This window comes from Silurus meridionalis, chromosome 7 (genome assembly GCF_014805685.1).
Source record: "Silurus meridionalis isolate SWU-2019-XX chromosome 7, ASM1480568v1, whole genome shotgun sequence".
Taxonomy (NCBI): domain Eukaryota; kingdom Metazoa; phylum Chordata; class Actinopteri; order Siluriformes; family Siluridae; genus Silurus; species Silurus meridionalis.
The window spans coordinates 13,864,902-13,879,499 of NC_060890.1; the positions used below are offsets into that span (position 1 = coordinate 13,864,902).

General features: G+C 39.2%; 1 protein-coding gene across 18 annotated transcripts in view; it reads left to right on the forward strand.

Moving 5' to 3' along the window:
• Positions 1–14,598, forward strand: part of tcf7l2 (transcription factor 7 like 2) — a 76,173-nt gene that overhangs the window by 46,635 nt on the left and 14,940 nt on the right. For all 18 annotated transcript variants that reach the window (XM_046853486.1, XM_046853488.1, XM_046853494.1 and 15 more), the window contains exon 5: positions 13,946–14,078. In XM_046853486.1, the coding sequence (XP_046709442.1) occupies positions 13,946–14,078 (133 nt within the window). The remainder of the gene's footprint in view (positions 1–13,945; positions 14,079–14,598) is intronic.

The following is a 14,598-nucleotide window of genomic DNA, read 5'->3' on the forward strand; positions in this document are numbered from 1 at the left end:
GCACGGAACGAAGGACATATAATTGATCGTATTATTGGACGTTATATTGGTTTTATCGCAAGTTTTACTTAGCATTGTACATGTACATACCAGGGTAAGGGATTTTTTTTTGTGTTTGAATGTATTTTTGAATTTAGTGAAAGGTGTCATTACTTTTGAAGAGCTAAATCCACTTCAATTACTTGTAGTAAATGCACTAATACTTTATTTATTTGTACAATGGAGCAGTTATTACAATAATTATTGTAAGGTACATTTATTATGATGAACTAAACCAATTCAGACTTGTAGTTAAATATAGATATAAACACCAGTAATTCTGTAAAACCATATGAGTAGTTTTAATATTAATAAATAAGATTAGAACTTCCCTAAGTTTTTTTCATAAACCATGCCATTTGTTTCTGATGCAGTGTAACAGTCAAAGCCCTTGCATTCAAACATTTCAGAGTGTCTCGCGGGTGTGTGTCTTGCTGTAGCCGGCGTGTGTTGTATCAGCAGTATTGTTAAAGGTGTCACACATGAGCACCCGAGGGCTGATAAAGCAAGAAAGCTCAGAGGAGAAAATCGGCTCATCCTCACATTGCTGGTTAAAGATAGGGCAGAGTTACACGCCCTGGCTGCCCTGTAGCGGAGCCGGTAACATATAGACCCAGCTGCACACCCCATACCATATCATACACGCACACTTTGCTGTCTACAAGCCGAGAGGCAGGTGGCTCCCAATAGCTGCAGCTTCATGACAGCATGCCATTAGAAATGGTGGGCCTGTTGATCAATCCAGCCGGCATGACAGGTTTGCCGTGAGGCCCAGGCTCTTTGAGCAGCAATGCCTTTCTCTTTCTCTCTCTCTCTCTCTCTCTCTCTCTCTCTCCCTCTTCCTCCTCACTAATTGGTGAAAGTTGTTCTATGTGCTTGGTGCTTGTGGCACTAGGCTCTTTTTTTTTTTTTTTTTTTTTTTATACCTCGTCGGCTTCTCCTCCTGCTTCTCCCATCAGTGCACTATATGTTTTTCCCTCCACGATGGAAGTGATAACTTTTCGTTCGATATTGCAAGTGGGTTAAATATGACGTGAGCGCTTGAGGCATTGTTCCTTCTCTTTCTTGTGCTGCACTATTTCTGTAGCGCAGAGAACTGACACTGATTCTCTGCAGCAGGGCACAAAAAAATAAGAGCAATATAGATATTGCATTTAACGTCATACAGAGTAGTTTTTACGGTTTATGATATGATATTTTAAAATTGTATTTTGTTCTATATTATATTTATTCTACATTTATTTTTATTCTAGAGTAACTTGCAGGAAAATAAATGCTATGTAGCGTAATGATGTGTTGTATCTATATTTAAAGCAAAAAAAAAAAAAAAAGGTGGGAGACATGTCGAGACAATTTCTCATTGTGTTCCCATGCAGACTGTCATGTTCAGGTGTGGTGTTTAAACACACTCTCATCTCCTGTCTCTTGTTAGGTGCTTCACACCCCCTCTTTGATTCCTTACATAACTAAATAAATGAGTGTGAAGGGGGAAAGAAAAACACACAGTAAATGTTTAACTGTCTCCTATTTGTCATCTGTTTAGGCTTCTTAATTACACACACACACACACACCCACACACACAGACAGCTTAGCACTAACACTCAGTGCCACGGCACACTCCTCTTGAGATTTGAAGCCCGAGCACAGGCAGTGTCCTCTCAATGATTAATTTAGTTGTTAATATTTAATATTTATTTTAGCAAACCCCTGTAGGCTGGATGAGGCCTTGTGTGTAAACTTGAGCTATTTTACCTTCTCTGTTTACAAAAGCGCTTGTTGAAATCCATTTAGCAGCCGTTTCTTACAGGAGGAACTGGAAAGTCAAATAATCAAAAAAGGCAGCTTGCATTTTAGATATTATATATGCAAATAAAAAAGTATCAATAAAATTGTTCTTTTATTTCTTTTCTTTTCTGAAATTTTTTAGATAAATATAATTTTGGAATTATAGACAGGTATTAAAGATTTTGTTCTGTTCTCTTGCATCTCCACCCAGTACCACAGTAGAGGTCTTAATGACATTATTAATCATATTTTTGTGTTCTCATCATTCAATATTTCTCTTCTCGTGCTTTAGTGTATTGTACACAGAGAACTGAATTTCTCCACTTCCTGAATAGGAATGCTGACATTTTTAGATCTGCGTCGATGATCTTAGCCGCGTGTTATAATTTCGCTGCCACGGAGTTGTGCGTTGGAGGGGTGTATAAGTTGTTTATGCTGTGTCTGAGGTTGTCCTAATGCGCACAGTCAGTGTAAATTTGCCGGCTGTATGAAGCCATGGTGCTGGACGTAGAGGAGGAAAAGGCGTTGAGGTCGAAGCCGGGGCACGACTCAGGAACCGGTTGAATGGAAGGCAGAAAGGAGGCATCGGGGCTTCTTTTAATGCTACCTCTTCAGCTCTAAAGTGAAAAAAAGAAATCAAAGCAGCTTGTTTTATGTGGCTTGCGCAAGACTTTGAAGTCCCCGAGTCACCTACAGCACTCACTTCATCAAGTTCACTAGTGTCTTAATAGCAGATCAATAAGTTTCAAAGTTGGAGAGTTAATTTGATACTAGTGCTGATGTGATCATGCTGTGCCGGCAGCCACTCTGCACCTCTCTGCCTCTCCTCCATCCTCTACACACACACACACACACACACACACACCGCACACACACACACCGCACACATCGCATCCATTTCTGCCGCGCTCAGTGCACATTAACAGGCGGCGTCTTTTCATCTCAGTTCGCACTTCTTTACTTGACACTGATTCAACACTGAATTTCTGTGGTTTTTTCTTTTTTATGCTGGCTTGTATTTTTGAATGTTTTATATTTTTGGTTTCTCTGGGCTTCCTGCTTTTATTGACCGTAGATCTGAACAATGTATATTTCCCCCAGATATTGTGTAAAGTAATAATTTGCAATTAACATAAAACTATACTGTTACATTTATTTATTGTATGTAACCAATTTTATGTCAATAATCACACAATTCTTAAAAATATTTTTATAATAATAAATTTTATCCTTTTGAATTTTCTAATAAATTGTATTGTATATATATATATATATATATATATATATATATATATATATATATATATATATATATATATATATATATATATATATATATATATATATATATATATATATATATATATATATATATATATATATATATATATATATATATATATATATAAAAAGAGCGAGAGAGAGTATTTATTTTCTATAACATTGTATGTTATAAAAGTAAATTTATATATATTTATTTTATATTTTTAGTCATTTGTATTTATTTCAGCAAACCCATTTTGGCTACATATATATGTTATATAAAATCAATTTATTTATGCAAAATTAACAGTAAAAAAATATATTTTAAATTTTAATAATTATTAAAGGGTATTTATTTAAAAATCATTGGTATTTATTCTTATTTGCTTTAACTGTTTTTGCTACTCGGCATCTGCACAATCTACACAATATCAACTAGAAATTCCTCAAATATCAAATTTACAATTTTACAACATTAATAAGACACATATTGCACTTTAAAATCTCAGTTTTGGAATTGCAAATTTAGTTCGGAAGATTTTAATTCAACAGAACAAAAATAAAAAATAAAAAAGACTGCAGAATCCGTAACTCTCGCGATCGACGGCGTTCAAATGTAATAGAAAAAACACCACAGAAGACCTGAATGCAACTCGTAAGCGGCTTTTCTCATTTTTTTCCCGTGATTGTATTGGTAAACCCGAGCCTGCTGCCTCAGAGCAGCTCCACCAGAACAAAAGCCCAATTTAGTGTGTTCATCTAAGGGTACTAATGGTATTAGGGGAGCAACGGGGTGGTCAGCAGGAGCGCACAGCTCTAAGGTGAAACCACAGCTTGACCCACGCCCGTACCGATTCACTGCTCCGATAGCATTAGAGCCGTCGCATCTGTCATTCCTAAACCCCCTGTCTGTGCCTTTTCACTTCACTGTTTATTCGCCTATTTTTTAGAGGAAAGACGAAAAAAAATTATTCCAATTTCAGAAAGAGGATTGTTTGTGGTAGGGCTTCTGATCATGTGGGGGCGAAAGCCGCCAGAGTTCCAAAAAACTCGTAGCTCGTAGCTCATGCGCTGATCTTCATCTTACTTAATCTTGATGTTATTCTAATGTCACAAACACCACTGTGTATGCGTGCGTTGCCGTGTATTTGGGCTGCACGCGCTCGCTGTTACTGATGGAGCGTACAGCTGAAATTGAGCTGGATTAAATGGCACATTACTTGGCCAATTTATCTAAGGCAGTGTGTAAGGTAAGATGTTCTTGATGAAGTGATTTTGATGTAGAATTCTTGCAAAAAAAATAATAAAATCTGTTTTTAAACAACAATTAATAATTTTGAAAAAAGAAGGAAATAAAGATTTTTTTTTTAAATTTGGAAAGGTTGATAAATTTGTGCTGCATGTGCGGCCGTGTGTGAAGTGTGTGCGAGTTTGGGTTTGAAGTCGAGGTGAGGAAAGTGTGAATGGGTCGGTTTGGGTTTAGTGCAGTCTGTGTGGTCCAGGACGATCACAATGAAAAATTGCTGAAGAGAAAAATCAGTCCTGGCATTTTCAAGATTACTGCTCCATAATTCTTTTATAATTATTTCATAGCCGTTTATCAAGCGGTTCATCCGATTCTTTCATGTTCAGAGCGTGATTTGCTCGCTGATTTCCCCGGGATTGGGTCATGTGTGATGTAAAAAATATTGTCTGTGAAATTAAATTGCAGCCCGTTAAGGTTAAATGGAGTCGTGTGTTAGGAATGTGTTCAAACTGCTTTTTTGAATGTGCTTATCAAAAATACTCAGAATGATAGAACAGTATTTTGTATTATTTTCTGCCTATATTCTCCTTCACACACGCAATAAAATGTTGACTCAATAAAAGTCTATTAAACAGGGTTTATTATCTTCTGAGTGGTGCCCAAACCCGATAGTGTCTTTTTCTTTAAATTGTTGAAAGAAGAAAAAAAAAAATCAGGCAGATTTAGTCGCTGTCAGTCAGAAATAATTGTGTGCTTAATCTTGTCCCTGATGGATGACTTGGAGTTCAGCAACGGGCCAGCTCCAATGACAAATACAATATTAATATTCATTAACTGCTTTGACAATGCTAATTTTGATGCAGTAGTAAAGGGCCTTCCAAAGTTAGCAGCCAAAGCATCAGAGCTGCGCAAGGCGGCAAGATAATTTGTGCTGGTTTACTGAGCTGAAAGCTTTTAAAGTCTTAAACAAAAAAAGGCTAGGTAGCACAAACGAAATAAAAGAGAAAGGGAAAAAGTTCAGACGCATTGGAAGGCAGGGCTGCAGAAGTAATACGATCAAGAGACCAGTGCGAAAATTTGACACCTCCGATGCTGCATCTTTGAGCAAATATTTTTCCCCTTTTTTTTTTTTAAACGCAAAGTTTCGACCAAAAAAAAGGAACGTAACATGGTAAGTCAGCACATTCTCAGTTTTTTGTTAAATCTTTTTGATCTTTTCAATTATCGCCATTTGAAGATCAATGGTGATTTTTTTCTGCTATGGTTAAAAGGCTCACAGCGGTGGCACGGCGTTTGGTCGGATCACGGCTTTAAGAGTGGGCTTCCTCACTTCCAGCCATCAGTCCTCCTGCTTAATTTTCCCGTTGCTCATCTTCCAGAAATTAGCGCGCTTCGTTATAGTTGTCGGTTTTACAGCGTTTTATTGCTGTTGATTTTAGACTGTTTTGGCGGTTTGACTTTATGTTTCGCCTCTTTTTTGTTCACTTTTTTTTTTCTTTTTGCCGTGTTGTCTTAAAGATTACTGTGACTCGCTTGCAAGTTGAAAAGCTTAGCTTCCATGTGCACAACTCTTTTGTTGATAAATGTCAGTTTGTCTTTTCTATCCGTTTCTGATGCCTTGTGTCCCCACATCAAACTTTGTGCGTGGTGAGGTGAGCAGGAGCGCGGGGCGATGTGGCGAAGTGTCCGCATCCAGCCGCTCCGAGTCACATCGGATTACTCGCTCTGACTTTTTCTGCACTCCTTTTTTCCCTGCTTTTGTGTTTTATTTTTCCTGCCGCTGAGAACGGAGCGTGGCGTTAGGGATTAATGACATGACGAGGGACACCCTGCTGCTCGAGTTTAGCCAAGTTAGGGCAACTCCTATAGAAGAGGCTCGAGTATCGTTCAGCTCGGGGAGCTGCAGAAACCGGGAGAACCCTTCTCTTTTTTCCCCTTCTGTCTTTTTTTTGTTGTTGTTCTTTCAACATAGCAGAAAAAGAGAGATGGACAGTAAAGGGCTTATTAAAGCCGATATGAAGATGACTGGGGGGAAGAGAGAGAGGGATCTTCTCCACTTCCAGAGAGCGAGTGAGGGAGCGAGAGAACATGTTCAGTAGTGTGAGCCGGCAACTGAGTGTAGCTCCCGGGCTGAAGGTGCAGGCTCCCGTTCGGTAACAGGTTCAGGACGCGGTCGGGCGAGTGGGAATGCTGTATATTGGAGTGTTGTGTTATCGGACGGAGGAGATCAGGGCTGCCGGGCTGCTGCAGATGAGGTGCTGCCCTCCAGTGGATTAGCAGATGACATGGTGAGGTGCGTGTTGTAGTCAAAGCGCTCGGGCGAGTGTCAGCATGCTTGTTTTAACCAGGAACCAAGCAGCATCAGGACCCCATCCCATATAGAGCTTTTTTAAATGGTAAGACTTTATTTTTCTATCTATTTTTTTCTATTAATTTAAATGATACCTTTCATTTGATTTTCAATTTCCCTGTTTTTTTGACATGGCAGTTATTTTCTTCTCATTTTCCATTGCCATTGATATTTGGCCATTTATATCACTTAAGTTGATAGTGACAGCTTGACAATATTCTATAATGAACGGCTGCTCTGTTTGATTGTCCTGTCAGGCGCGCTCATCCAGCTTTTTATACAGACAAGAACTCTCCTAAAATGTTTGAAAAGGGGATAAATCATTTCGGGGAAAAAAGAAACGTTCTTTTCTACAAATATTTGAATGCATTTATTAGCACGTATATTTCACTTATTAATTGAAGATTTAATATCGACAATTTTATTACATTTAAACTGTAATAGATGTAATATTTTAGGTGGCGTGGAAATAATAAATTGCCGTTGTATATGGAATATTCTACACTATATTACATATAAAATCATGTTTATGTTTCTGTTGTGTTCAATTTATTTTTTTTAAATTGCAATTGATGATAAGGAATTTTATAAAATATTCAGTGCGTTATATTTTTAAAAATTATGTGTGCGAAGTGTTTACGCTCCATTGAATTCATTATAAGTTAAATATTAATATAGATGTAAAATTGGGTTTATAAAATTAAACGTTACAAAAATATGTTTATTCTTTTTATTATTATTAACAGTAGTGTTAGCAGTATTTGCATTATTTATTATTACTATTATTATTACTACTAATATTAATTATTATTATTATTATTATTATTATTATTATTATTATTATTATTATTATTATTATTATTGAAAATATTAAGAACAGCAATAATAATAATATTGTAATGGTGGTCATAGTCATATTATTATTTGTTGTTATTATTATAATTATTATTATTATTATTATTATTATTGCAAATATTATACTATACTATGTTATGTTAATTGTTAATTCTGCATTCTAACCTAAATTGCATGTTGTCTATCTTTGAGATTTTATTTATATTTATTTATATTTTTAATTCTGCAAATGATATTATTTGTTATAATATATATATATAATATAATATAATATATGCAGTTTCTGTGAGGGGTAAGGGGTGTACAAGTGCCGGGGGATTGTGCGCTGCTGGTCAGTAGCGGTCAGGCTGCCAGTTTGCTGTAGAAACGGCGAGCGTGATGAAGGTGTGTGTGCAAGTGTCAGGCGGCTAAATGGACAAAAAAGGATTGAAGGCAATTAGCTGCCACGCTGCTGCCGTTCTTTCACTTGTCACACTGCAGCCTGCTGCTTTTGTGTGCAGCGTCTATGAGACTTTCCCAGGGCTCAGCTCGGGCATTAAAGGCCTCAGGAAGGCCGCCAAACACCAGCCGAGAGCTGGACAGCAAGTGTGACAAAATAGCAAATTTTAGTAGTGCTTCAGATATATTAGTACTGTCTTTCAATTCAACTACATTTTCTCCCGTTCCTGATTCTTTCTATTTTCTTTTCTTTTTGTTTTTACAGTAGAGCAGAAATATAATAAATTTGTGTGTGGTGTGTTTGTGTTTGTGTGTGTGTGTGTGTGTATGTATATGTGTGTGTGTGTGTATATATATATATATATATATATATATATATATATATATATATATATATATATATAAAGTTGAATATATATATATATATATATATATATATAGAGAGAGAGAGAGAGAGAGAGAGAGAGAGAGAGAGAGACTAATGTAGTTCAAATTAATTTCTTGAGGAAATTGTAAAATAGAGATTTTAATTTTTTTGCATTAAATAAAATCATGTAAAAGCAATAATGTGCGATGTGGCGGGGTGTGGATATGGTGACACCAGTGTGTGCTTCTGTTGTGGAGTCTTGTTCAGTCCAGCAAGGTGAAAAAAGTGCACGCTGCGTCCGCTGCACATTTACAGAAATGATTCCAGTGCAATGACGTTTTAAACGTGTGTGCGGTGGATAAAGGAGAAAATGTGGTTGGTGCACTTGAGGCCACGGCCTTGTGTATTCAGCTTTTAGGCCTGGAGAGGTCAGCAAGAGTTAAACACAGGATCTTCTTTATTCTCTTCTTCCTATTTATAAAGCAAGAGACAAGTAGAGAAAAATACCTTTCTCTGCTCTTCCCTCCCTTCCCTACACACACACACACACACACACACACACACACACACACACGACAAGTGTCAGAATTACAGCGTTAAGTGACTACATGCCACACTTTGCTGATCTTGCCCTCTCCTTGTGGATGCTGTTGTGTCTTCTTTTCTCCTGCTTTTTTTTCTCTCTCCCTCTCTCTCTCTCTCTCTCTCTCTCTCTCTCTCTCTCTCTCTCTCTCTCTCTCTCTTTCTCATTCTTTCTTTGTGTCCTTCACTCGCCTTGCTCACTTTGCCTTGTTGTAGCCGAGGCTTTTCAAGCTGCTTGTTTTTGGGCATCCTGGAGGCAGTTTAGAGCCCACACACAAACACATATCGCTTACACACACACATACACACACAAAGTAAGAAGTAAAATTTTCTTTTTTTCTTTTTCTTTTCTTTTTCTTTTCTTTTTTTTTTTTACAATTTTTATGTTTTTTTGTAGACATCTCTTTGCTAGTGGGAAGATTTCTCTGCAGTAGCGTAAACTCACACAGGCTTTCTTTCTTATTTTTTGAGCTCCTATGCTTTTCTTTCTTTCTTTTTTTTTTGTTTGGGTTTTTTTCTCTTTTTTTTTTGGGTAACTATTTGAAAGTTTGCTGGAGCAGCGAGCTGGGCTGGCCGTTAAAGAGGAATGGGTTGAGTTGAGCTGAGCCGTGTGAAGATGGAGAGAGATGTGTGATGAGGTTGAGGAGTACGAGCACTGATCGGGCATCTTGAGACCCGCTTCCTGCCATTCTCAACGCACAAAATCATCCCCGGCAATATAGCGAGCTGGTGAAGTTGGGCTTTTTTGGGGGGGGGACACATGCGTCTGCTTAAACACAAAAAGAGTTCTGGGGCAGAAAACAGGGCTGAAAAAGAAAAAAGGGGAAGAAAAGGGAGGAAGAAAAGAAGGCGTGCAGTTTGTTGCTGGCTGCAGCAACTGAGCGAAGTTGTAGAGGGGAGGGGGACGTAGTTATGAACCTGAGGGAAGGCCTGGCGTTGGGGCTGGATGAAGGGGCTGGGAAGAGAGCAACGCTGCCCTCCAGCCTCTCTCTGCTCCAACAGGCCCGCTGCTGGCCGCTCACTCTCACTGCCTGGGTGAGTACTCATCCTTCTGCAGTTTTAGTTCTTATTGTTGTAGGATCGTTTAGACCATTTTTGAGGGACGCCTCTGTGTTTCTGTTTGTGTATATCTGTGTGTGTGACAAGTACATGTTCCATAGTGTTTATTGGGGTTGTGCATAAAAAAAACTAAGCAGATGGATTGTATATTTTATATTTTTACCTCTTATAATGATATTTTTCCCTTAACAACTGATGAATTTGTTCAGCATTAATTAGAACTACACAACTGTCATACGTTCAAGTTAAATTCCTATAATCCACATTATTTTTATTCAGTCATAATTTTTTACAGATACAGATCCTTTTTTAATTAGAGACAAAAGGAAAACATTGACAGAAACAAACATTAATAACACAAATATTAGTAAAACCAGCTTTAATATCTAATGAACATTTTCAATCTTTTTTTACCACAAACAATAACAATAAAAAAACAACAACACAATCATAAGAGAGCTTTTATGTTTATGTCTTTTACATTAATGTCTGGTCTTTGACCCAGAAAGCCATGTGACTGCTTTTTAAGTGTTACACAATTGTATATTAATAACTGATTTCATATCCTGTTCTTAACACATTTTTCCTATTCCTTCTCGGTTAAAGTGCATGTGACTCTCGTGTGTATACTCAGCATGTATGTGAGTGTGTTTTCTGCATCGTGTCCCTCTGTGTACTTGGATGCACGCCACTGGCACGTTCACTCCTTCAGTTCAAGTCTCTGGCAGCGTTTCCTGCTAGCTCTGGAATTTGCAGGCCTGAGAGTCCCCTATCCATCACAGCGCTGTCAAAGCCCCCAAAACCGCAACCTCACCACAGCTCATTAGGGCCCGCAGGCCCTACTGACAACTCATCAGATCATGACATAAAACAGGGAGAAGCTCCCGGGCCCCCGGGGGACCACAGGGTCACCACCTTCACATTTAGGCTTTAAATTGCTGCGCAAGGTGCCACTGAGTGGAAACGCAGCGCAAACAGCTTGTCTTGCTTTGTCCACGTCTCTGTCCCTCATCCCTCTGCCTCTGACATCCATAGCATGTCTGATCCGCTGCTCGGCACAACATCACGCTGATGTATAACAATATTTAAAAGTGTCATTTGACCAGTATCTGATATCTAGCACGTTGGGTCAGGATTTTATGTGCGTTCTAGCGACAGGACTTGACAGACGCACCAGTGAAACGAGTGTGACAAACAGGCCTCTCTACACTTTCCATTCAAACAGTTGGGCCTTTGTAGGACCACCTCTAAGGGTCACGACCCCAAGCATGAACTGTCATTCACATTACTTTGGCAAGAATGAGCAGCGGTGCTCCAAGCACTCTCACACTTTCTAAGGCAGGTGTCAAAAAGTATGTTTATTTCATTTGCTTTCATTTCCAGTTAACCTTTTAATGATCTTTTTCTACCTGTCAGTGATGCTGGTTGTGGGAGGCACTGAGAAACGCTTGAACACAACACTTTACTTTACAGATGATATAAATAAGACGCCTTTATCATCCTTTTTTTTTTCACACGTAAACATCAGTGTGCGTCTTAGTCATAAAGTACGATTGTGAGAAAACTGTTGTGGTGTTTGTGTGTAGGTGGTCTTCTTTACTCCCTACAACCGCTAGAGACAATTAGCCATGTCTGGAGGAACAGTGTGAAGCCGTCGTATAATAGCAGAAGAGGTCAATATGCCAAGTTTAAAGTGGGGCTTTTCTAAAGACTGAGGATTTAATAGAGTTGAATAGTCTTCTGAGGAGAGAATGTTTGCAAGATCTGATTCTATAATATAAGACAACTGATGTGTCCACCTGCATTGTTATTTTTGTGTATGAGAGGTATCAAAGGCAGGATTGTTAGGAGCAGATGTTATTGAGTAGAAAATTTAAAGGGTTATATTTCATTAAATAAATGTCTTTATATAGAATTATTTATATGTAGGTCTTAGTTTTACATAAATTTCATGAAAGTTCAGTGAGGATATTTGGAGCTGTACCCTGACACAAGTCCACAACGTTTAAATCTTGCTCTACTTAATGTCACACCGGAGCTATTGGGGCTTTGTATTATTTAAAAGTGTATTTCCAGTTCTCAGCTCTCCTCCGTCCCGGTAGTGTTTTCAGGACCGTGTTATTGTGTGGCGAGAGTATAACTGTAGCCAGCGCTCCAGATAAACGGAATGTCTCCCTATTAAACGTGGGGCGTTTGAAAGGGCGCCTGTTAGGCCCGAACTGACTGTGATGTAAATCATTTGGCTTGTCTCTGGGTGAATGTGGTCGCAGTGGATAGCCATTTGGAACTGTCTCTCAATGGAGAGCCTTGGACAAAAGAACTCATTTAAATGGCTACTAAAGCCTTTCAGCACAGGGAGAATTGACAACATTCTTTCACATCATTATGGAGGGGGAGGTTATGAGGGAGATGGGTGGACCAGGGCATTGCTGCCTCAATGGCAAACTCGTCAGCTGTGTTTGGCAGCTGTCATCTTTTTTTCTGATTATGGGATTTAATAATAATATATAAAACACTCCCAGACCTTCTATTTCCAGATTTAACAAGTTGCCTCTCCGTTCCTAACACTCGCTGTTTTTTTTTTCTTTACTAACTCTTTCTCTATAGCCGTAGCTGTGCTCAGGACCCTGAATGAGTCCCCAGAGCCCTTTTCTTTATCCCAGCAGCTCTGTTCAGTTCATTAATCTTTCATTGGGAATATGGTGGAGTGGAACACCCCCCAACCCCCTCCTAACTTAATGTGGCCCCTCTCTCGTTCTCACTCTCTCACTCTTTTCGTAGCTGAGGGGGCCCTAGCTGAATGCTTTAACTACTCAGACCGAAGCTGTAGTCAACCTTCAACATGCAAGGTCCCTCCTTGGCTAAATGCAGGAGGGGGGTGACTCCAAGAGATTAGCCTGAACAAAAGGATGGCTTGTGTTCCCTTTCAAAAAGCCTGTATAAGTTTTCACAGTCATTGTTTCATATGCATTGTATCTACTTCGTGACAACCCATCCCTCACAGCATCTCACTGTGAGCCAGATTTGACTTGTTTCATAAGAGAAGCAAGTGACAAGCTATTACATGCCCTTCCAAGCATAACTTGGGCAGGTGAGCAGAAGAACAGGACTTCACCTCTTGCTCCTCATCAGAGCTTAGCTTCACTACGATGTGTTCTGACAAATAAAAGGATTGTTGGTAAAATGCAGGCAGACTGTAATTCGCGTGCAGGCTGCGGTGGGGCCTGTCTAATCTACAGCGGAGCCATAATCTGGTTAGGTAGAGTGTGCTGGGAATCCGCTAATGCCAGGCTATGCTTCAGCACCCCTCTGCTCAACTGTAATCTTGGGTAATTGAAAATGGGGCCTGTGCCACTTAGGAGCACAAAGAGCAGATTACATAGCTAAAACCAATTTGGCCACAACGCAGAAATGGATTTTCTCGACCTCCCCTCCCAGTATTTTATAAAGCAAGCCCTCCCCAAAAACCAGAGCCTGAAGGAAAAGGAGGGGGGAATGAGGGGGACAGGGATGTGCAGAGAGCTGTGAGTTAGAGCCACAGTAAAAGGGGGAGCTGAGAGGGAGAGCGAGATAAGTAGGAGACTTGTGGGCTGCTGCTGGAGTGTGTTTGGATTGCCTGCCATTTTGTTTATTAGGTGGTTTCTCTGATTGTGCTTGTAATGATAGCTTTGGGCAAAGCCATGGGTGAGAGCGGCGTATAGTGTAACCGGCAACCATGGGGGCTTTTTTTCTATGTCTAATGTCCGTCTTAATATCCTGTGGCCCAGTACATCTGTACAAGAGTTTTTCATTTCAAAACCGCACTACGCTGAACACAGGTCTGTGGCTGGAGTGGAATCAGCACGATCGATTTGATGGCGCAGCATTTAGTTACTTCTTGACAGACTTGTAGCACAATTAGCTATATTATACTTATTAAAAATACCTTAACACCTTGTTGTCTTCTTTCTGTCTCTACAGTCGAATAAGGTCCCAGTGGTACAGCACCCTCATCATGTGCACCCGCTTACACCTCTGATCACCTACAGCAATGAACACTTCACACCGGGGAACCCTCCTCCACACCTACAGACAGACGTGGATCCCAAAACAGGTAGGAAAACAGTGGCACACACACATCCTGTCCATTGCAGTAATGATGCTGGTAAACCAAAACCCACATCACAAGCATGTCAACATCAGCCACAGAACAGAAGTGCAGGCCAAAAGTCAAAGCATATTAAACATACTGAGAAGAATATTAACCAATATTATATATGCTTAAAGAAAAATGGGTGTGTTTTTTTAAAGCGCTAGCATTATAAATCCATAGCCTACATGTTATGTTTCATTTTGGGGTAACTGTTTACATTTGTGATGTTCCTGATCACAGATCCAATAAGGATTTAGAAGCAGTTTAATGTACCGTGTTAATCAGTTTAATAGAGCAGTTTAATTGAATTTAGGGTGCATTAATTAACGAGCTGTATTAAGGCCCTTGCCTCAACGTGAACGTGTGCTGCAGTACTGCATCTGCCTGCTTTCCTTCCCCTTGCCCTTTATCTCAAACATGTTTTCAAAATGACTGTTATGTATGTGTTTAATGGCTTCTGACAAATCAGCTTATTTCTTTC